The sequence below is a fragment of the Falco rusticolus genome, chromosome 1 (genome assembly GCF_015220075.1).
Source record: "Falco rusticolus isolate bFalRus1 chromosome 1, bFalRus1.pri, whole genome shotgun sequence".
Classification (NCBI taxonomy): domain Eukaryota; kingdom Metazoa; phylum Chordata; class Aves; order Falconiformes; family Falconidae; genus Falco; species Falco rusticolus.
In genome coordinates, this window is record NC_051187.1 from 27,028,757 (window position 1) to 27,048,833 (window position 20,077).

The window sequence follows — 20,077 nt, forward strand, 5'->3', positions numbered from 1 at the left end:
TGCACAGTTTACTAACCATGATATTCTTCAGGTGCCCTAACAGAACAGGGCAGGTGTGGCCAATAGTGGTGTTGAGAATGGGCTTAGAAATGGCATATGAACTGGAACTGCCCAAAGCCACCCATTCCAGCACTAGAGTAAGATCTGAAACTTTCCCATAGGCCAGGGGTTCTCAAACTTTTTAACCAGGGGGCCAGCGCATGGATGCAGTGGCAGGCAGTCAACTGCGGCTGCTTGGTTTCCCCCCCCAACCCCCGGCGGGGTGTGTGTGTGTGTCTGTAAATACCAGGGGCCGGATTGAGGACCCTGGGGGGGCGTATCTGGCCCGCGGGCCATAGTTTGAGGACCCCTGCCATGGGGTAACTTGTAACTTGTGTTCTGACGCACTGGCTTGCTAATTGGTAGTGGGTGTAAGCATAGAAGAGAACCATGTACAGCTGACTTTCAAATTTAATTCGAGTTCTCTTCTGTGCACCTCTAAACAGCTCTGGTTGAGCACTTACTTGCGGGAAGGGAGATCTTCAACACTTTGTCTCCTAGTAGAGTGACACCAAACTCCCTCAGCTTCATTCTTCCCACAGGACAGGACGTAGCAAGGGCTCTTGAGGCCAGTCTTGTGGAATTATTTTGTTAGGCTCTCCTGCCTTGACAGTTTCCTCAATCCTTTCCAAGTTCCTCCCAAAGAGGAGAGGCTTTCCTGTCATTATGCATGTCCTCTGATGTCATTATTCTTGTCCATCCTTCCAGAGCCTGATTTAAGAATGTTTGCATTTTCTTGGCAAAATGTGGTTTTTGTAAGCTGTTGATTTCATGGTAGGCCAGCAATGCTCTGGAAGCCAAATTCCTGGTTCATCTAAAATCTATTATATTATTGTTGTAACTTTTTTTTTTTTTAGTGAGTAAATCTCTGACTTGTTTTGCGTTCATATCAGTAAGAGACAGCCTGACTTCTGAGTAGTGATTTGAGGACTGGCTGTTCAGTTTGGTTCATCGTGCTGTCACTGCCGCAGTGAGAGGCCCTGTAGTATCTGTTGATGCCAGACTTCATCAGATTCTCATTATGGATGCCTTGTACGAGATTTGAGATCTTCCTCCTAGTATTTTGTGAGCATGAAGCAAGAATTGATGTGGTCCTTGGGCATTAAATGAGCTTGAGAAATGCTATGGAAAAAAAAGGTTTTTTGGCTCAGGCTGTATATTCCTGACTTGCAAAGTGTTTGTCTGACAGATGTATGTCTGAAATGGCGGACTCTCCCATTCCAGCTGAGTTCAGTGGAGAAGAATTACCCTGATAGCTGGGTGTGCTCTATGAACCCTGATCCTGAACAAGACAGGTAAGAATCAGTTAATATAAAAACTTTATCTACACTTTTTTTTTTTTTTTTTTTTTCATTTTTCTGGTCATCTGTTCTTTGAGAATAATTGGAGGGATAGGCAGTAATTTTGTCCCTTTAAGCTGTGCTCACGGTCTGTGAGAAAGTAGTGATGACATATGTATTTGGAGCTGACATGTTGGTGAGCATTTGTGAAATATATAAATTTCAGAGTGCACCCTCAGCAAATGTGTATGTGATACCAAATTGGGAGGAGTGGCTGATAGTGCCAGAGTTTCATGCATCCATCCAGGGGGACCGGGATGGGCTGGAGAAATGGGCCAACAGGAGTCTCATGAGGTTCAACAAGGAGAACTGTAAAGCGCTGCCCCTGATGAGGAACAATGCCAGGCACCAGGATGTGCTGTTCAGCCTGGAGCAGAGAAGGCTGAAGGGGATCTCAATATATATAAACACCTGGAGGCACACTGCAAAGAGGACAGAGCCTGGCTCTTCTCAGTGGTGCCCAGCGGCAGGACTGGAGACCGTGGGCACAAACCAGAATGCAGGAGGTTCCTCTGGAACATCAGGAAACTTTTTCCGTGTGAGTGAGGGTTACCAAGCACTCTCACAGGTTGCCCAGGGAGGCTGGGCAACCAGTTCCAAGTCACCCTGCTTGAGCAGAGAGTTGAACCAGATGACGTCCAGAGGCCCCTCCAATCTCAACCAGTGATTTGATGAAATTAAGTTCCTTTATGTTTTTTCTGCACTGTCGCTAGAAATTTGATTGTAGCTTTAATTTCTGCGTGTTAATTTTAATGTAGGTAGCATAGATAGACAACGATTGAAGAACAGTCATAAGTGCAGGCTGGTAGCAATGTATGTTCAGTGGGGTCTTTGCAATTGTCTTCATTGCTACTATTGCTCCAACCCATTAGACACGCAAACTGCAGCAACACCTCTGAGTTGCATTGAGCCCAAGAATGACATTTTGCACACTTGAGGGAGCAACACATTAATTAATTTCCCAGCGGTTTTACTGCTGCATTTGGGATGGGATATGGGGATAGTGCTGTGTGTGTGAGACAGTGCAAGTTTGCTGTCATTGCTGAGGTTGTCATGCATTCCCTTCATGCTAGGTGTGAAGCTGCAGAGCAGAAGCAGAAGGTACCATTGGGAACTCTGAAGAAAGACTTGAAATCACAGGAGGAAAAGCAGAAACAACTAACAGAGAAAATCCGCCAGCAGCAGGAAAAGCTGGAAGCTCTGCAGGTGAATCTAGAGGTCTCAAGCTAAGCACAGCAGGTTTGAGGGACCTCCTAGTGCAATGGCTGATGCCAAGTCACATCTGTCTCAGCCTCTAATGCCACCTGTGCTCCTTCGTATGGGGTGGGGGTTGTTTTAATGACAGAAAACAAGCATCTCAGCTTGCATTTGATTTTCTGCTAAGAAAATGGGAGCAACTGCTGTGTTCTTCTGAAGGGATGCCTCTTGAAGGACACAGAGCATGCCTTATAATTCTTGATTTTAAACTGGAAAACTGTTTGCTGGGCTGGGTTCAGGCAGGCCCTGACAGCTTTTTAGAGGTGGCCTTTCTGATTTTTTTTTTTTTTTTTTTTTTTGTAATAGAAAACCACTCCAATTCGGTCTCAAGCTGACTTAAAGAAACTGCCTCTGGAAGTGACCACACGGCCTGCAGGGGAGGTAAATGGGATATGGCTGTAGGCTTTATACTCTTCTGTGCTGTCCTTAACTGCTCTGAAAAACAGTGCCTGACTCTTCTGTCCTTTCTCTGTACCCTCATTTATTTCAGGACACCCAGTCGCAAACCCGACCTCAGCGCCCACGATCTCCTCCTTTACCTGATGTAATCAAGAACGCTCCAAGCAGACCACCACCATCACCTACACCTCTTCCCAAGTCCATCAGTCAGCTGAAAAGGAGCTCTTCAGCCTGGCCGAATATCAGCACTCCCAAACTGGCAAGCATGCTCTCCAAGGAGGAGGCAAGCACTTCCAAGACACAGCAGCAGACTGTGGCAGCTGGAAAGTCTAACAGCACTTTAAAAACTGTTGCCAAACCAGGTACAACAATGAAGCCACCCTGTGCTGTCCTGCAGAACCCCAAAAGCTCACATGAGGCACCCAGTCCAAAAGCTGCTAAGGTGCCTGCACTAAAGAAATCTGCCACTGTCAAATGCCCACAGGTGAGATTCTATGGGATGAAAACTGTCAGCTCCTTACCTTCTTTTCTGCATAGCCTGTCTTGCTCTGTTGCATGGGATTTGCACTGTAGTCCCTGCACAGGACAAAACTTTTACTTTACTCTTGGGTTAGGGAGCCATTCTGCATCCTTCCTGAAGACTTGTTTCATCTCTTTCCTGTTAGACCAGACTGTTTCCCCAGAAAAAAAATAATGTGGAGTGGCAGGGTGAGCGTTTGCATGATCACGTAATGCCTGCTAAAACTTTCTGGAAAAGCTAATTAATTATCAAATGAAATACTGAGTGCTGATTTTTTTTTTAACTTGGTTGAAAAAGTTTTTGTTGGTAGCATGCTGGAATTACAGCTAGAGCTTGTTTGCTTCCTGCAGGCGTCTTCCACTCGGAAGAGGACCTTGAACACCGCAGAGGATGGGTCTGAGGAGGAGGGGGAGCACAAGAAGGAGAAAACAAAACGGGGCAAGTTTGTGGGAGTGAAAGAAGAAAAGAAGGATTCCAGTGAGGTGGTGGTAGAGGTGAGAGTGCACTGGTTTCCCCAGCAGAAAGTATTTGTCAAGTGTTTATAATCTTGGTGGGAGGCAGCTAATCTGATCTCTCCCTGCTCACAGCTTACAGACAGTGCTGGGGAAGAAGAGCTGGCAGAACTGAAGAAAGCTCAGAAAGGTGAGAAATGAACCCATGAACTGCCTCCGGTATCTAACAGTGGAAAAGGACTTTTGCAGAACTAGACTCACTGGTTAAATGTGTGATTTCATTAATGAGCTTTTTAAAATAAGAATGTGTAAATTTGGGTCACAAACTACGAGATGACTAACTTGCATGAAACATTTTGGCCAGGAACACCTTGATTAGGCAAGAGGCAGTTGTGGCGTGGGAAGATCTGTAATCTGAGGGCTGCGTGACGTTAATGGGTGATGCTTGGCTGTGTGGTGTAGACTGATGTCATTCTCACTTTTCCTAAACTGAATGGATCGTGGAGTTACGTTAGCTGGGAAATGCTGAGGACTGTATCTAGACCTGCCGCGTTGCTGTGAGAGAAGAGGAGCTGAGGGGCCCCCAGGAAAGATGATAGCCAGTGTGGTATTGCACCTTCTGCCAGAGCAGGGCATTTCTTGAGCTTGTTCCCAAGGAGCTGTCTGGAACGTGACCCACTAGGAACACATGGCAAATTGTCCTAGTGGCCACACAAGCCTGGAAAGCCCGTGTGAAACAGCCCAGAGTACAGTTCTGTCTGAAAACGCTGTATAATTTCCTTGCATCTTAATGTTTCTAAGGAGGACTTGAACTGTGTACAGTGGTTTTACGGTTTACGTACCATTTGAAGGAATTGTCACAGGTTTAGGTTTGCTCCCTGCTGAGGGTGGCTGTCTTCTCTACAGCTCATGCAGAACATGCTCTCTGGCATATGAATGTTTGCAAACATCTTTACTGTCACCCTCCTTGCAGATAAAGGGATGCATGTGGAAGTACGTGTGAACAAGGAGTGGTTCACAGGCCGTGTCACAGCTGTGGAAATGGGCAAGCATGCAGTACGGTGGAAGGTGAAGTTTGATTATGTTCCTACAGACACCACACCAAGGGATCGCTGGTAACTATCTCTAGCTGCTGCTTTTTGGAGACTTGTTTTGCTTTTAGGAGGAATACCCCATTTTACTTCCATAGATGCTGAAAACAAGTATGTTGCTGTCATGTCAGGAAGCGTGTGTGCGCTCACGACTGTCCAGCTGCTTCTTAAGGAATGAGCATGACAGGCTCCCTACAGTCTGCCCATTACTTTGATGTGATGTTTCTATGGAGGTAGCTGTTGTGTAATCTAGAGGTCTCAGACTGACACCTGGATATAGGTTCTGATGAAGCTGTTAACAGTGTTTCAGGTATGGCCAGTATAGAAAAAGATATCTGACTTTCCCGTAATACTTTTTTTCCAGGGTAAAGAAGGGCAGTGAGGATGTGAGATTGATGAAGCCTCCCTCTCCTGAGTACCAGGCTCCAGATACACAGCAGGAAGAGCAGGTTGTTGTGGCTGAACCTTCTACCTCAGACTGTGTCAGAATTGAGCCAGACACCACTGGTCCCAGCAGCAGCCAAGAAACAGTAGACTTATTAGTCCACATCCTTCGGTGGGTTCACTGCAGGTCTTGTGAGCTGCTGCAGTCTGATGGCTTTAGTCTTTTAAACTCCCAATTCTGGCTTTGTGTTTTTCTTTCCTGCATAGAAATTTTTTGCGGTACTTCCTACCTCCGAACTTTCCTATCTCCAAGAAGGAGCTGAGTTCCATGAGCTCAGAAGGGTTGCTGGCATTTCCCTTGGTGAGTTCAGTGTTTCTAGAAAAGTTTGGGGTTTTTCCACACACACATTCCATTCCTACAGCAAGTGTGCATCCTGTTGGTGCAAGATCACACTCTCAAAAGGTTATTTGGATCCTTAACAGACTAATGTAGCTGAGAAAAAAAATGAGAGCCTCTGAAACATGTCTTAGGTGTTCTGGCAGTTGTTGCTGAGGATTTTTGTAATTACCATACAGCTGTGTGGGAAGGCTGTTGACTTGTCCATTGCTGTTAAGCTTTTAAAAAAGAGAGGCCAGGTTAGAGGTTTGTAGAAATAGGATGTAGGCATACCTGTTCGTTTTGCCCTCAGCCTTATAAATCTAACTTAAAAATGGGGGAGAACAAGGAATCCAACTCCCCTCACACTTCTGCAGGTGAGCAGGCTGATCACCTGTGACTCAGCTTTACATCTTAAGGCTTTTGGGGTGGCCTTTGTTTATTTGAGCAAGGAACAATTGGGGCTGAGCCTACACCCGTATCTGCATGCTGGTGTTGGAAGGTCCAGTGCAGGCTGAAACATGGAGAAATTGTACTGGCTTCTCTGACTTCTGTCTTCTCTGACATATGACAAAAGGAGGCCTTTTCAGGAGGCATCTGTAGGTGATCAGTGTAAGCCTTACTTGGTAGTCTACAAAGTGCCCAGCTCCCTTACTCACCATCTGTTTATTGGCAGTCTCTCCTGTCTCTTCCTCTTTGTTAATTCAGACGTCTTCTTGCGTTACCGGTCCTCTGCTGCTTCCACAGGACGCGCAGATCTTGTCTGGAGTTTTCTGCAAGGGTAGATGTTCCTGCCTTGCAGTAATAAACTGTGTTGTCTGGGTGGTCTATACTGAGGAAACTCACTGTGTACAGAGGCTGTCAGATCTTTCTGACAGCATAACTGTGGTTTTAGGCTTTTTAAAACATGCTGCATCCTTAATCTGCATTCAGGCAGCTTTTGTTGCAGTTCTGGTCTTTGAGGTATGTAAAAACCATTGTGATTTTTGTGCTGCCTGCAGTAGGCAAATCAGAAATGCAAATGTGAGCATGGTTAACTACTCTGGCAGGGCGTGCAGGGGCACGATGTTAGGCTGGTGGTGGTTGGTCACAGGGTGCCAGTAGCTGGGCTTTTCTACAAGCTGCAACTGCTGACTGCGACTGTTGGCATTTTCTTGATGCTCAGTGCTTTTTCTTAACATGTCATCTGTTATGTTTTGTCTTCTACAGAAAGAATATTTCAAACAGTATGAGATAGGTCTGCAGAACCTGTGCAATTCATATCAGACACGCGCTGACGCCCGGGCCAAAGCCTGTGAAGAAAACCTCCACAACTTGGAGAGAAAGCTGAAGGAAACAGAGGAGAAACTGCAGAAGCTGAGGACCAACATCGTGGCCCTTCTGCAGAAAGTGCAGGAGGTGGGTGAGGAAGGGGTGCGAAACCACAACGGTGCAAAACCACTAGTAGCAACCTTCCCCAGAGCCAGGCCCCTCCAGGCACTTGAGATGTTTTAGTCCAGCATTTAACTGGGCTTCAGTTCTTCCTCAGTTGGGTGCAGCTTGGCTTAGAATTTCAGAAGCAGCTGAGCGTGCAGTGCTGACACTACCCACCTTTTAGAATCCAGGTCTTGGGTTCCTGATGAGTGTTAATTTTTTGCAGATGGATTTTTCATGGCATGTAAATAGAACACAGCTTCTATTTGTTTTCTGCTTTCTGCTATGAAACATAGGGACTGCGGGAGAATTTCCCTGGGTGTAGGTAGTGTTCTGCAGGGGGTTTCTGCCCCATTCTTAGGCACAGAGGTGGTGTTAGATTCTGAACCCCATCCATTAAACAAATAAAAATACAAAAAATTGTATGGTAAGATCTGTTAATTATACTATTAAATATTAAATCTAAATAGCAAATATATATTTAAATAAAAGCTTTTTAAATAAATCAACTTTAAATGCGAAACTACTTTCAATAAAATTAAGAGCACCAAATAGGGAAGCTAGTGAAAGCAGATGGAAGTAGTTGCTCCCTGTTAGGAAAATGTGTGTTAAAGCTAAAAAAAATCCCAACTGACTTGACCCAGATCAGCCCAGTAAATGTGTTGAGTGCATTGTTTGAGCATCAGATGCCGACTGGCTTCCAGGTGTTTTCTGTCAGACTCTGACAAGGAAAGCTGGTGATGCTTTCAGAGCAGATGCCAGCACCTGGAGAGTGTAGTAAAGGCTGACCAAGACAGATGTTGTAGAGCAGGTGTCCTCAAACTGTGGCCCGCGGGCTGGATACAGCCCCCCAGGGTCCTCAGTCCCGCCGCCCAGTATTTACAGAACCCCCCTGCGCCCCGCCCCCCCCACAGCCGGGGGTTGGGGGGGGAAACCAAGCAGCCACAGATGACCTCCTGCCACTTCATCTGCACGCCGGCCCCCTGTTTAAAAAGTTTGAGGACCCCTGCTGTAGAGGATACTGTGCCGCTCTGTCTTGTCTGTCCTTGCACTGCTCTTCAGGATTCACTTTTCACTGGTATTTCTTGTGCCTTTGGTTTTAGGACATTGATATTAACACAGATGATGAACTGGATGCATATATCGAGGACTTGATCACGAAAGGAGATTGAGCAGCCCCAGTACAAGTCCTAGAGAAGTACAGAGGAGCTGTTTGCTGCGATGGGAGATGTGGTTTCCTGCAGTGGAGGACTATGGCAGCTGATGAGCAGAGAGAGCTTTTAGACAGTTACTTGTGTTGGTGTTCAACTTGTTCTTGTGACTTCACATGAAAAAGACATTTGTGCTGTTGGCAAGAAAACGTTTAACGTTGTAGTTATCTGAATATCTTCCTTTTGTTTATAAATATTTATTTTTAAAAGAAATAGGAACTGTGCCTGATATGATGAGAGGGTTGCTGTGGGTTTTTAGTGAGGTAAAAGTGTGAGTACCCTCTTTGCATCTGGGGTGTATTCATGTGCAAAACCTGGAAGACCAGAGCATCCTGCCTAGCAGGTTGTCTTAGTTAAGAACCTAGCAGCAACTTAAAAATAAGCCTTGACTTATGGAAGAGGTGATCAGTACTTGGAGTTCAAAGATACTGAACTTGGGCTAGAGAAAACCAAGTCAGGAGTTTGAGCTACACAGAGGAGATCAAAACACAGTCCCTGCGTGAGTGTGAGAGAGAATGAAATCTCGGTGGTTCTGAGGGGGTTGAGGGTAGGGGATTGGCACTTGCCAGTGCCGTGAGGTTCCTGAATACGAGGTCTCTGTAAGCAGGTGGGATTGTCACCATGCTAGCAGTCAGAGGCTGAGGATACTTTTAGAAGATGATGGCCTCCTAGGCTGCTTGCAGTGGATTGTGATCATCAGGGGTGGAAAGCTGGAGTTCAGATTCTTTGTTAGCAGTCACCCTATTCCACACTTTTGCTGCTATTTCTTTGAGACATAATTACAACAGCAGAAAAACTCCTCAACCAGATGAAAATAAAGTGACCCTCTATTCTGTTGTCACTCTCTCAGGTTTGTGTTGCTTTGATCAACTTGCTCTTCCATCCAGGTAGTTTATTATTAAGAGTGCTGGAATTTGGAGCTTTTGGAGCCCTGCATTGCTGAGTCACATCTGGCCCTGGGTCAGCAGCAGGGACAATGCCTTTCCCTCATCCTCCCAGCTGGAGACTGCACTACAGCTCCTAGCAGACTGCTTTTGGCCAAGGTGACTCGGTTTGAGTTCGCTGGCTAGCCAGCTTCTCCAGTCTACTAGGGCAAGATGTCCCATGAACTTGGTGCTCAGAAAGCCGAAGTCCCCTACAGCCTGGTGGTTTGAAGAAATGCAGTGTGACTGAGAGGTGCCCAACTTCAGGAACATCAAATGAAATAGATCATTGGGGTTCTTTTGACAGCGGAATGTGTAATAGATGTTTGTGGGGGGAAAAAAAATCCAAACTAAATATCTGTTGCACAGAAAATCTTAAGCAGTAATGGTTTGTAGTCCTGGAGAACTCCCGAGAACTCCCAAGTCCTCCCAAGCACTGCAGAAGAGAGGGAAGACTTTTGCTTATTACCTGAATTCCAGCTCCTTTAGCAGCACACGGTGAAACTGACTGCATTTGTTCAGAATCTGGGCCTGGACATCCTGGTATAAATGTAGGTAAGGGAGTGGCAGCATCCCTTCAATGCAGAAGCAAGCTCTGCCAGTCTTCTCAATTTCCTTACACCTAGTGGAGGTTTTGTTAATTGTGATGGCACATGGTGCTTCAGATGAAAATTATCCTTCTGTAGAAGCTGAATTTTATATTAAGATGAATAAATCTTTTTCCTTTCCAGCTGGCCGGCAGAAATTCTGAAGAACCAGATTTCATTAAAATACAGTTCAGAGATGGTGCTGCTTGCAAGCTTTCATTTGTAACACCCGGAGTATACCAATGTGGGATAAATAGCTCTTACATGTTTCCTGGGCTTCTGCACATAGTTTGATCCCCTACTGCTCTCCTGTTAGGAAGGTGTTACTCAGTGTTTCTCTATTCTCTGGAAACTTCTCATTTCCAGGTTTTGGGGGTTTTGGTTTGTTTTTTTTTTAATGGCATTTCATTTTTTTGATCTTGTACCAAATTTTTTTTTGAGTTACATTTCTTCCCTGCATTACTTTCATCAGTAAAATTGATGTGTCCTCTCTAAACTTCCATTTTTCTTGGAAAAGCAAACCAAGAACTTCTAAGTGCCAATAAACCAAGTTTTTAATTCTCAAAACCTTTCTGGTAGTCCAGAAAAACCATGGGAACGAAATGAGCTCTGGAGGTTATTTAAATAGCCTGCTGCAAGCAAGGTGCACTCAAAAGCTATATCTTGTTGTTCAGGACCTTTTCCACTTGAGGTCTTAAAGTCTTCAAGGGGGAGGGTTGCACCACTTTCCTGCATCACACACCTCTCCAGTGAGTGTGTTTGTCCCTTGCATCTAACAAGGATGTCCCTGTTGCAGCCTTGGAGGCCGTTACAATTGCCTATTGAAGGTCTCTCGCCTGCTACAGCCTTGGCAGTTAGACCTTTATGCTACAGTTAAGCCTGTTGATACCGTGTCTGTGCTCAGTTTCCTCAGCCTTCCTCTACGCTTCCAGCTGTTTCTTACACTAGCAATACTAAGAAGTACATGAGTTGCAGTTTGTACAGCATCCCCTCTGTAAGACCACCTTAAGTCAATCCTTTATGCCTGTCATTACAGTCATCCATTTTGGAAACTCCTTCCACAGCTGTCACCTAGATACTTTGTAGCATACATATTTCTATTTGGTAAGGTTGTTAATTTATGTATTTAACAATTGTATTGGGTCTGGCTGAGCCCCACAGCACCCTCATAGCGCTGTGCTTGTGTTGGCAGCTAGAAGGGTGGTGATAACACGCCGCTGCTTTGGCTGCTGAGCAGGGCTGGCACAGCGTCAGCGCTGTCCCTCCAACCTCCCCCCCACATTCACCAGCAGGTTGGGAGTGGGCAAGATCTTGGGAGGGAACAAAGCCAGGACAGCTGGACCAAAGTGACCAAAGGCGTATTCCATACCATATGATGTCTGCTCAGATATAAAAGCTAAGAGAAAGGAGGAGGAAGGGGGGCATTTGTTATTTACATTTGTCTTCCGGAGCAACAGCTATGTGCACTGATCTCTGCTTGCCAGGAAGTGGCTGGACATCACCTGCTGATGGGAGGTAAAGAATAACATCTTTTGTTTATCTTCACTTCTACGCATGCAACTTTGGCTATTGCTTCATTAAACTGCCTTTATCATGACCCGTGAGTTTCTTTTCATCTTATTCCCTACCTTGTCCCCATTCTGCTGAGCAGGGGAGTAACAGAGCAGCTTGGTGGGCACCTGGTGTCCAGCCGAGGTCAACCCATCACAATAATGAGGGGAAAAATAACTTTTTGAGCATGAACTTTCAGGTCTTGTGATGATTATTGTTCCAGGCTGACTGCCTCAGCTTCTTCCTTGCTGTAGCACACGGCCTTTTGGGGCTTCTGTCAGCAGGACCATGATTGTCCTTTCCTGCTTCCCTCGCTGAAGTGCCAGCCTTAACCTGGAACCAGGGTTCTCTGTTGGTGATCCTCCGCCATGTACGGATTTGCCCAGTTTCTCTTGCAGAGTGGAACAGGAACACCTGAGCTCGTGGCAATTGGTCCCTCTCCCAGTACAAGGGACACAGTCCTGCTTGCACATTTTTGAGGGGTTGTGTATTGCTGCTGTTCCTTAAACGGAGGCTCGAAACTCCACATCACCAGCATCAGATCCAGGGTTTGATTTTATAGCAACAGGGTCAATATTTCCTGGTTTTTTGCAAGTTGTTCCTGCAGCCTGTAGCAAGGATCAGCTGGGCTTTGGGGTGCCACTTGCTTTCAGCTACCCTACAGGGCTATTCTTTCTGATGCAGTGGGGCACGGCCAGTCTCCTGCCACTGCCTTACCTGAAAGGCACAGCAGACTTCTCTGCCAAGAAGGTCTTGCTGGTCTCCAGGCCCCACAGTATCTTGATATACTCAGAAGAGCACCAGGTATCTTGAAATCCCTCTTAGCAGCATCTGAATTTGTTCATGGCCTCACCAGTCCTGGTCACACATGGCCTAACTTGACGAGTGCCTGCTCTGTGGGGTGAGACCAGACAGGCAGCTCTTGAATGATCTTGCTATTATACCCTTTCTCATCAGCAAAGCTGCAGCTGCACAGCAGCTGCAGAGGAGACCCTCCTCTTAGACTTGCACTGGAGGGAAGGCTCCAAGAAAGATCTTCATCATGCCTTGGGAGGCCTGGAGGACTCTGGGCACCTGCCACATTAGTGGCATAAGAGACCAGGTTCCTGGGGACCTCTGTGAGCCCAGGCTGCATGTCCAGGGGTCCCTGCCATGCGGTTTCACTGCATGCAGAAACCAGGTGCTTTGGGCCACTCTAGCCCCCAAATGCTCCCTCTTCTCCCTGGGCTGCAGCCTGTTGAGCAGAACAAATCATAAATACACTGTCCCCTCATCCTGCTGGGAGCTCCTCTCTGCGGGGTGCTACCACTGGCTGCTCCAGAAGGAGGAAGGGGTTGGGGATATTAAGGCCTTCTAAGGCTGCTGTTACTTCAGCACAGTGAGCAAAGCATCTGAGCAGGGCAGGACATGCTGAGTTAGACAAGTACAGCAGGAGCGTGGTGCTGCAGAGCCCATCATGCTCTTTGGGAAGGAGAAGCCTGACTCCCAGTGACACGGGCAGCTGGGACTGGAAGTAGCCTCGGCTCAGCCTGGAAGGGAGGCTGGATACCAGTCCAGGGTGTTTGCATGGTGCACCGAGCCCACAGCCCTTGTCTTCCCTGTCTCTCCTTTCTGAGAAGCTGTGTCTGCCTGCAGCAAGCAGTGATGGTGCTGCAAGGCCGTGTGCAGGGCTGCCGTGCCTGGGGCTGGGTGCCTGAGTGAGCTGATGCTGCGTGTGCTGACGGTGAGGTGTGCTCTGGTCTGGCTGGCCTCTGCAAAACAGCTGCTGAGAAGCCAGGCTAAGGACCAGTGCCACCACGCTGGCTCCTGCATCCCTGGGTGTTCTCGGAGTAAGTGGCTTTCGTTTTGCTTGCCAAGGCAGGCATGGGCAGCTGTGGTGCTGCAGATCTGGTGGCCTCATGCCCTCCTTGCCCAGCATGGCCCTGGCACCAGGGCCATTCCCCTTCTGCCTCCTTTGGGCCACAGTCAGCCAGGCTGAGGTGAAGCTGCCAGCTCAGCTGCCAGGCGTGGGCTGCATGGCAGGACCCCTTGAGCGAGGGCACTGCCACCAGCTCATCAAGTGCTTCTTTGTGCAGGAGCCACCAGCGCCTGGGAACACAGGACACGTGTGGAGGCATCAGCCCCTGGTGCTGCCCTGTCTCCAGGGAAACATCCCCCAGGGGGACAGGCATCCCTGTCCCCTGCCAGGGCACCCCCACCCTGCCTTTGTTGGCTCTGTCACATTTCTTTGGGAGACAAGGGGACAAAGTCTTCCTTTTCCTGCCAGCCGCCAACTCCTGCTGCAGCTGCCTGGAAGCGGCTTCCCTCACCCTGAAAGGGTCAGCTGGCATCTCCCCAGAGGAGTGAAGGCAGGCACTCAGCACCACAGCCAGCCCTGGGACAAGGTGTGGCAGTGCCCAGGGCTGCCCACGGCTAAGCACACAGTGGGGCCCTTGTCTGAGCACTGGGAGCCGCCAGCAGCTCCTTGTCCTGGGCCCTGCAGGCAGCTGGGCATCCTCTGCACAGCCGCTCCAGCCTGGGAAGGAGTAGCTGCCGGGGCAGAGCAGTGATGCTGGTGCTGCTTCACCCATGGCGCAGCACAGTGGGTGCTAAGGTGCAGGTGCTGGCCCTGGGCTGCTGACACTTCCACATGCCTTTGTTTCCCCTCTCTTGCCTCTGGCCTGCCTGGCACAAGCCACCATCCCATGTACCCATCCAGGGGATGGCTGGAGCAGGCTGGGTTGTTGGCTTTTTTTTAAAACCTCTTCCACCCTGCAGCACCTGAGCATGACTACAGAAGGATTCTCACATCCCCCTTACCCCCACTGTCAGCCCAGCTCCCTCCTGGAGTGCCATGGCACAGGCATGTCTCTCTGGGGGGTGTGTCAGGAGGCAGCTGCAGTGAGATGGAGAGGATGTGACTGAGCATTCAACGTAGGAAGCAGTGCTGGGGAGGAAGCCTTGCTCCTACATTTGCAGCCACCCTGGGGCTCATGGGGTGCCTTGGGCCGAGCGCCCAACTGCTCCTCCCAGATCCTGCTCTTGCCTTGCTGTCCTTTGGCTTAGGTGGGTCCATGGGCTCATCACTGTCTGCTCCTAGCAGCCCTCTCCTCCCCAGAGCTGCTTGTCTGCCTTCAGGCAAAGTGGTAGCTGGAGAGGAGAGCTGCTCTGCCCCATGGCATGGGCAGGACCAGCCCCACCACTGCTCAGTTGCCCCCAAACCCATCCTGCAGCATGCTGTAGGTCCAAACCAACCACTGCCCAGACAGCCTGAGCTTTGAGAGCTGGTTTTGAAGCTGGATGCAGCACTCACGGGCAGCAGGAGCATGGATGCATCTTGCTAGTACACAGCAGTGGACACACGGAGCAGAAACCCTGGAAGCATGCAGAGTGGTCTCTGCTCCTTCTCTGGACAGGGGCTTGCATGCCAGAGCAGGGAAGGCAGGTGCCCTGGCTGGTGTGATTACGCCTTGCGTGGCCCCAGCCCATCCCCATGTTTACCCTGCACCTGACCAGCCAACACTCAGGGTTTGTGTGGCCACCAGCCTGGAGGACAGATGGGTCTGACACGGCTTCACCTAGGACAGGGGCTGTGATAGCTGTGGGAGCACAGTGGGGCTGGTCCCAGTTGCCTCTGCATGGGCTCCAGCCCTGAGCGTCACTCTGACCTTTCCCCAGGGGAAGCCCCAAAGGGTGGCAAGGCTGACTGCAGAGCCCTCTCTGTCCCTGGAGTGCAGGAGGAGGCCTGGCAGCCCACAGGGCTGGTGTGGAGCAGGTGCCTTGGGGCCAAGGACAGCAGGCATATCTTGCACTGTTGTAGGACGCAGACCGTGGGGCTTCCAGAGAGCGTCTGGGGACAGAGCGGGTTACTGGTGTGAATTCAAGCATGTGGGGCCACCTGAAGGGCAGGTGGGCTGTGAACTTTCCCCCTTCCTGGCCTTCCTTCCAGGGGAAGCAGTGCCTGCAATGGGATGGTTCCCACCTGCCAGCCCCATTGTCACCATCTCCTCTCTGCTGTGCTTTTGCAGAGGAAGGGGGCTGTGGTGAGTGGCTGCCCCTCCTGGGATCCCCCCTGCACCCTCAGCGTTTCCTCAAGGGCTCTCCTTACCTGTATTCATGTTCCCCTCATGTGGTCTGGAGCCATGTCTGCAGCTGCCCTGGCAGATGTCCCAAGCGTTCTGGTTCAAGCATTTCACAAGGAAAGAAAAGTCTGCAGCCTTATGGAAGCAAGGCTTGGGCAGAAGGAAGGACAGATAGCATCTGAGGGTTTTTTACCTTGCTGTTGGTTAGGTAGAGCTGCCCAGCTGAGCTGAAGGGGAAGGAGAAGCAGTTGGAGGCTGTGGACCATGAGCCTGTCCCGGTTTGGTGCTGGTGCCCTGGGCTGGCATGGGGATGGAGGGATAGCAGCGCCCCAGGAGAGCAGCAGCAGGGAGGGAATGCTACAGGGTACCTGGGAGGTACAGTGCTTACAGCCCGTATTACACTGCCCTGATGTCCTGTCCAGACCAGTGGGGCTGAGGACGTCCCACCTACGTCTGTGCTGCCTGACACTCCTCTGTGCCGCTGTGTACACGGCTTCAAGGTGAACACCTTGTCACTCTGCACAGCTGTGACCCACTTTGGTCTGGGCTTGGAAGACTGTACCCGCAGAAGTACATCTGGGTACTGAGACAAGGCAGCAAAAACTTCAGCCAGGATTTGCAGGGGCAGGGGAGGAAGAAAGCACATTGTCCCCCACATGCAGTGCTGCCATGCGGGGTGTCTGCTCAGCTCAGACCCAGCTTTCTCTAGTGCAGCTTCGCTGGTGAGGCAGCGTCCTCACCACAAGGTTTGGCTGGTCCTGTCCCAGCACCCACAGCGGTACCATCAAGAGCCCGCACCCTCTGAGGGGCTCAGCCCTCGGAGGTGGCCATTAGGCTCCACAGAAGGGCTGCCTGTTGCCAGCTGGAAAGGGGCAATGCATCCATGGAGTTCCAGAAATGAGAGACCACCACAGCCCGCATCAGGGCAGGCTCACCCTGAGCAGTGTGGGATCGGCAGCTCTTCTACTCAATGCAACGCTCCAAAGCCCTGGTGCTGCCCGCCTGGCACCAGTTCAGCAGGCAGACACCCAGGGGCCCAGGTGTCACCCCTTGGACATGGGAAGGGTTTGCCTGGAGGACACTTCAAGTGCCAGATGGTGCCTGGAGAAAGGCTGGCTCGCCTGAGCTCAAGGAAAACCCACCCAGCTGCTGGAGCACAGGGTCCAGTGGTCTGCAGGGCCCCGCTGGGACAGCCCTGTCCGGGGGGGACGGCAGCACGCCCGCACCCTCCCAGCTCTTGGCAGCCCCCTGGGCGCTGCTGGCTGCAAGCAGCCCCCAGGCACGGCTTACACGGGCTGGCCGGGCCCCGAGGGCACACAGGGCACAGGACGCTGCCTGGCCGACCCCGACGGAGCCGTGGCTTGGCTGGGTGGTGATGGCGGCTGAGCCAGCGCCCCCCGGCCCGCCGCGGGGGGGGGGGGGGGGGAGGCACGTCCCCGGGCGGGGTGGGCACAGGGGCTGCCCCCGGCCTGGCAAGCGCGGCGGCCCCGGCGGGAGGCCCAGAGCCGTCCCTGGCGCTGTGGCGGGGGCCGGGGCGCCCGCAGGTGACCGGAGCCGCGGGTCCCGCCCCCCCCCCCTCCGGATTCCGCCTGCCCTCCCAGCCCGGGCGGGGGCCGCCGCGCCGAGCGCAGCCGGAGGAAGGAGGCAGCGGGCTCCGGCGGCGGAAAGGGCGTTTATTGTGGCCGCGGGCGCTACAGCTTGGTGCCGGCCGGGGGCAGCTCCGAGCGCTGCGTGGGGCCGCTGGGCGTCGAGGAGGCGGCGGCGGCCGGGCGGCGCTGCCCCAGCAGCAGGCGGCAGCGGGCGCGGAACCGCCCGTCGAGGAAGGCGTAGAGCAGCGGGTTGAGGCAGCTGTTGAGGTAGGCCAGGCAGGTGGCGTAGGGGTGCAGGCGGGCGATGAGCCCCAGCAGCGCGCAGGGCAGCTCCAGCAGCCCGGCTGCCGCCAGCGCGAAGAGGCTCTTGAGCAGGTGGAAGGGCAGCCAGCAGCCGGCGAATACGGCCACCAGCGCCGCCATCAGCCGCAGCAGCCGCCGGCGCGGGCGGAGGTGGCGGCGGACGGCGGCGCCCACGCAGCAGTAGCAGACGGCCATCAGCAGCAGCGGCGCGGCGAAGCCCACCGCCGTGGCGCCCAAGCTCAGCGCCGCCGCCCGCCCCGCGCCGCCCGCCGCCAGCTCGCACAGCGTCCGGTTGCGCGGGCCGCGCCGCGCCTCCCGCAGCAGCAGCGCCGGCAGCGCCGCCGCCGCCGCCGCCGCCCAGAGCGCGGCCAGCGGGCCCAGCCCGGCGGGGCGGCGGCGGGGGGCGGCGCGGGGCGGCGGGGCGGCGGCGCGGCAGCGCTCGGCGCTGAGGCCGCCCAGGCAGAAGGCGGAGGCGAACATGCTGAGCAGCACCAGGAAACTGCTGAGCTTGCAGAGCGCTGCGCCGAAGGGCCAGTGGAAGCGCAGCGCCGTGTAGGCGGCCCACAGCGGCAGCGTGGCCACGAAGGCCAGGTCGGCCAGCGCCAAGTTGCCGATGTAGGCGTCGGCGGAGCGGCGCCGCGCCCGCGGGCCGCGCCACACCGTCAGCAGCACCAGCCCGTTGCCCGACAGCCCCAGGGCGAAAACCAGCAGGTACAGCAGCGGCAGCAGCGAGAAGGACGCCTCCCAGTCCGCCTGCCACTCGCACGCCTCCCCCGTCGCGTTGCCCGCCACCTCCTCCCCGTAGTAGTACTCCTCCGCCTCCGCGTACTCCATCGCGGCCGGCGGCCCCCAGCCCCGCCGCACCGCTATAAGCGGCCGGCGGCCCCGCCTCCGCCGCGGGACAGCCCGGGGACCGTCGCTCCGCCCCGGCGCACCATCTCCCCCGCCCCGACCCCGACCCCGACCCCCTCGTTGGGAGCTGCCCAGCAGCCCCCCGCCCCGCCCGCCCCCGCTATCCGCGCCGGGAGCAGGGCGCGGCCCGCGGGGCAGCGAGCGCCATGGGCGGGGGGCGACGGCAGGCGGGCGCGGGAGGATTTTGGTATAAACTCCACGATGCCACCTGCGGTGCCCCTGAGGGGTTGCGGTGCCCCTGAGGGGTTGCGGTGCCAGCGCACCCGAAATGCGCATCCCCGCAGCCTTTGAAGGCGAGCGGATGCCCGGCACGGTGCCGGGGCTGAAGGTCGGAGCCGAGCGCCGGCATCGCGCAGGACGAGCCGTCGAGGATGCAGCAAGCAACGGGTGCAAAACCCTCCCGGTGAGCACGGCAGGGAAGCAGAGCAGCAGCACTCGGCGTGGGGAGCCTGTGGGCTTCCCAGCTCCGGGCGCGTCAGCGCTGCGTTGTAGAACTAGGTGCTCCTTGGTGTTGCCGTGCTGGTGCGTAGCCTTGGCCGAGTGGGATGTGGAGGTCTGGTGGAAGGAGGTGAAGCAAGCCCCGGGGCATCCTGGCCTCGTGAAGCGCCACCCTCCACCTTCCCACTAGCACCTCATGCCTCCTTCCAGCTGCTCCCTCCAGCACCAGACCTGCTCCTGCCTCCTGGTTCGAGTGCAGAGGAATGGAGGAGAGGTGGTGGGTGGGGTGTCCTTCCCACTGCTTTCTGCAGAGACCTGCACTTTTAGTGTGTTTTCTCAAAGGCAGAAGCGAGTTTGTTCATCCCAGCCGGTGTGTTGTAAGAGCTGTCAGGTCCTTGTTCCCACTGGAGCTGGTGATGGGGAGAAGGTGGCCACTGCCTGCAAAGCAATCTCTGTATGCCAAGCATAGGGGGAGAGTGAGTATGCACTGGAGGAGGGGCGGGGGCTCTTAGCATCGCTCGGTTCAGACAAGGGGGAAGGAGAGGCTGATGCTGCAGTTGAGAGCGCGGACTTCATTTTGAAACTGCAGCTGGGTTAGCTGCACATTCTGGGCAGCACCCTGGTTTGCAGCAGCTGGTGGCAGCAGGGCCCCTTGTCAAGTGTTTACACATTCCTGGAGAGACTGCACCACTAAGCATCCTTATTCTCCCCTTCCCCAGCCACACTGAGGGTGAGGAACAGACAGGATTGTCAGGAGACCCAGAGCCAACGGCACCTGTGAGGTCTCTCCAGTGGGCTGTTTTCCTACAGATCCTGGTCTCTGTATTTCAGATAAATTTTCTTTTCTTTCTTGTCCTCCTCAGACACACCGTAAAAACATCCTTGTTTGAGGAGAGCCTTGCAGAAGACACTTTCCCTGTATCGGTCCCGAGGTGGCGGGTGGCCAGCTGCAGCATTACCAGGAGCAGGGAGGGAGTGCTGGGCTGTGGTGAGCTGCTTGCTCCCAGCAGAGGTTTTTCCTTCACTGGGAGGGGCGTGGTTCCTGTCCCACAGTGGAAAGTGGGCAAACTGAACCCTGGACCATGGTCGGTAAGTACCTGGGAGCTAGACAAGAGGACCTCCCTGGGCAGCAGGGACATTTCTCAGTCTTCCTCATCTTCTGTATCGTGTGCCTAATGCTGGATAGCCTTTCCTCAGCCTCAGCTGCCATGCTGCATGAAGCTTGGGGTCT

General features: G+C 52.9%; 2 protein-coding genes across 6 annotated transcripts in view; one reads left to right on the forward strand and one right to left on the reverse strand.

Moving 5' to 3' along the window:
- Positions 1-9,323, forward strand: part of MORC2 (MORC family CW-type zinc finger 2) — a 49,119-nt gene extending 39,796 nt beyond the window's left edge. For 4 of the 5 annotated variants that reach the window (XM_037375237.1, XM_037375235.1, XM_037375236.1 and 1 more), the window contains 11 exons: positions 1,229-1,334; positions 2,453-2,585; positions 2,943-3,017; positions 3,127-3,519; positions 3,906-4,049; positions 4,143-4,197; positions 4,981-5,122; positions 5,463-5,654; positions 5,750-5,843; positions 7,068-7,256; positions 8,375-9,323. In XM_037375237.1, coding sequence (XP_037231134.1) covers positions 1,229-1,334; positions 2,453-2,585; positions 2,943-3,017; positions 3,127-3,519; positions 3,906-4,049; positions 4,143-4,197; positions 4,981-5,122; positions 5,463-5,654; positions 5,750-5,843; positions 7,068-7,256; positions 8,375-8,443 — 1,592 coding nt within the window. In that variant the 3' untranslated portion in view covers positions 8,444-9,323. Of the gene's footprint in view, positions 1-1,228; positions 1,335-2,452; positions 2,586-2,942; positions 3,018-3,126; positions 3,520-3,905; positions 4,050-4,142; positions 4,198-4,980; positions 5,123-5,462; positions 5,655-5,749; positions 5,844-7,067; positions 7,257-8,374 lie in introns of those variants that run through there. The other variant, XM_037375240.1, reaches the window with a different exon arrangement.
- Positions 9,324-17,281: 7,958 nt separating this feature from the next.
- LOC119154018 (apelin receptor A-like) lies at positions 17,282-18,330 on the reverse strand. The gene has a single exon (XM_037401103.1). It carries the CDS (start codon positions 18,328-18,330, stop codon positions 17,296-17,298), a length of 1,035 nt encoding a protein of 344 aa, XP_037257000.1. The 3' UTR covers positions 17,282-17,295.
- Positions 18,331-20,077: the final 1,747 nt, after the last annotated feature.

Coding starts and splice junctions, on each gene's coding strand:
- LOC119154018 (XM_037401103.1), bottom strand. CDS start 18,330: ATGGAGTACGCGGAGGCGGAGGAGTACTACTACGGGGAGGAGGTGGCG.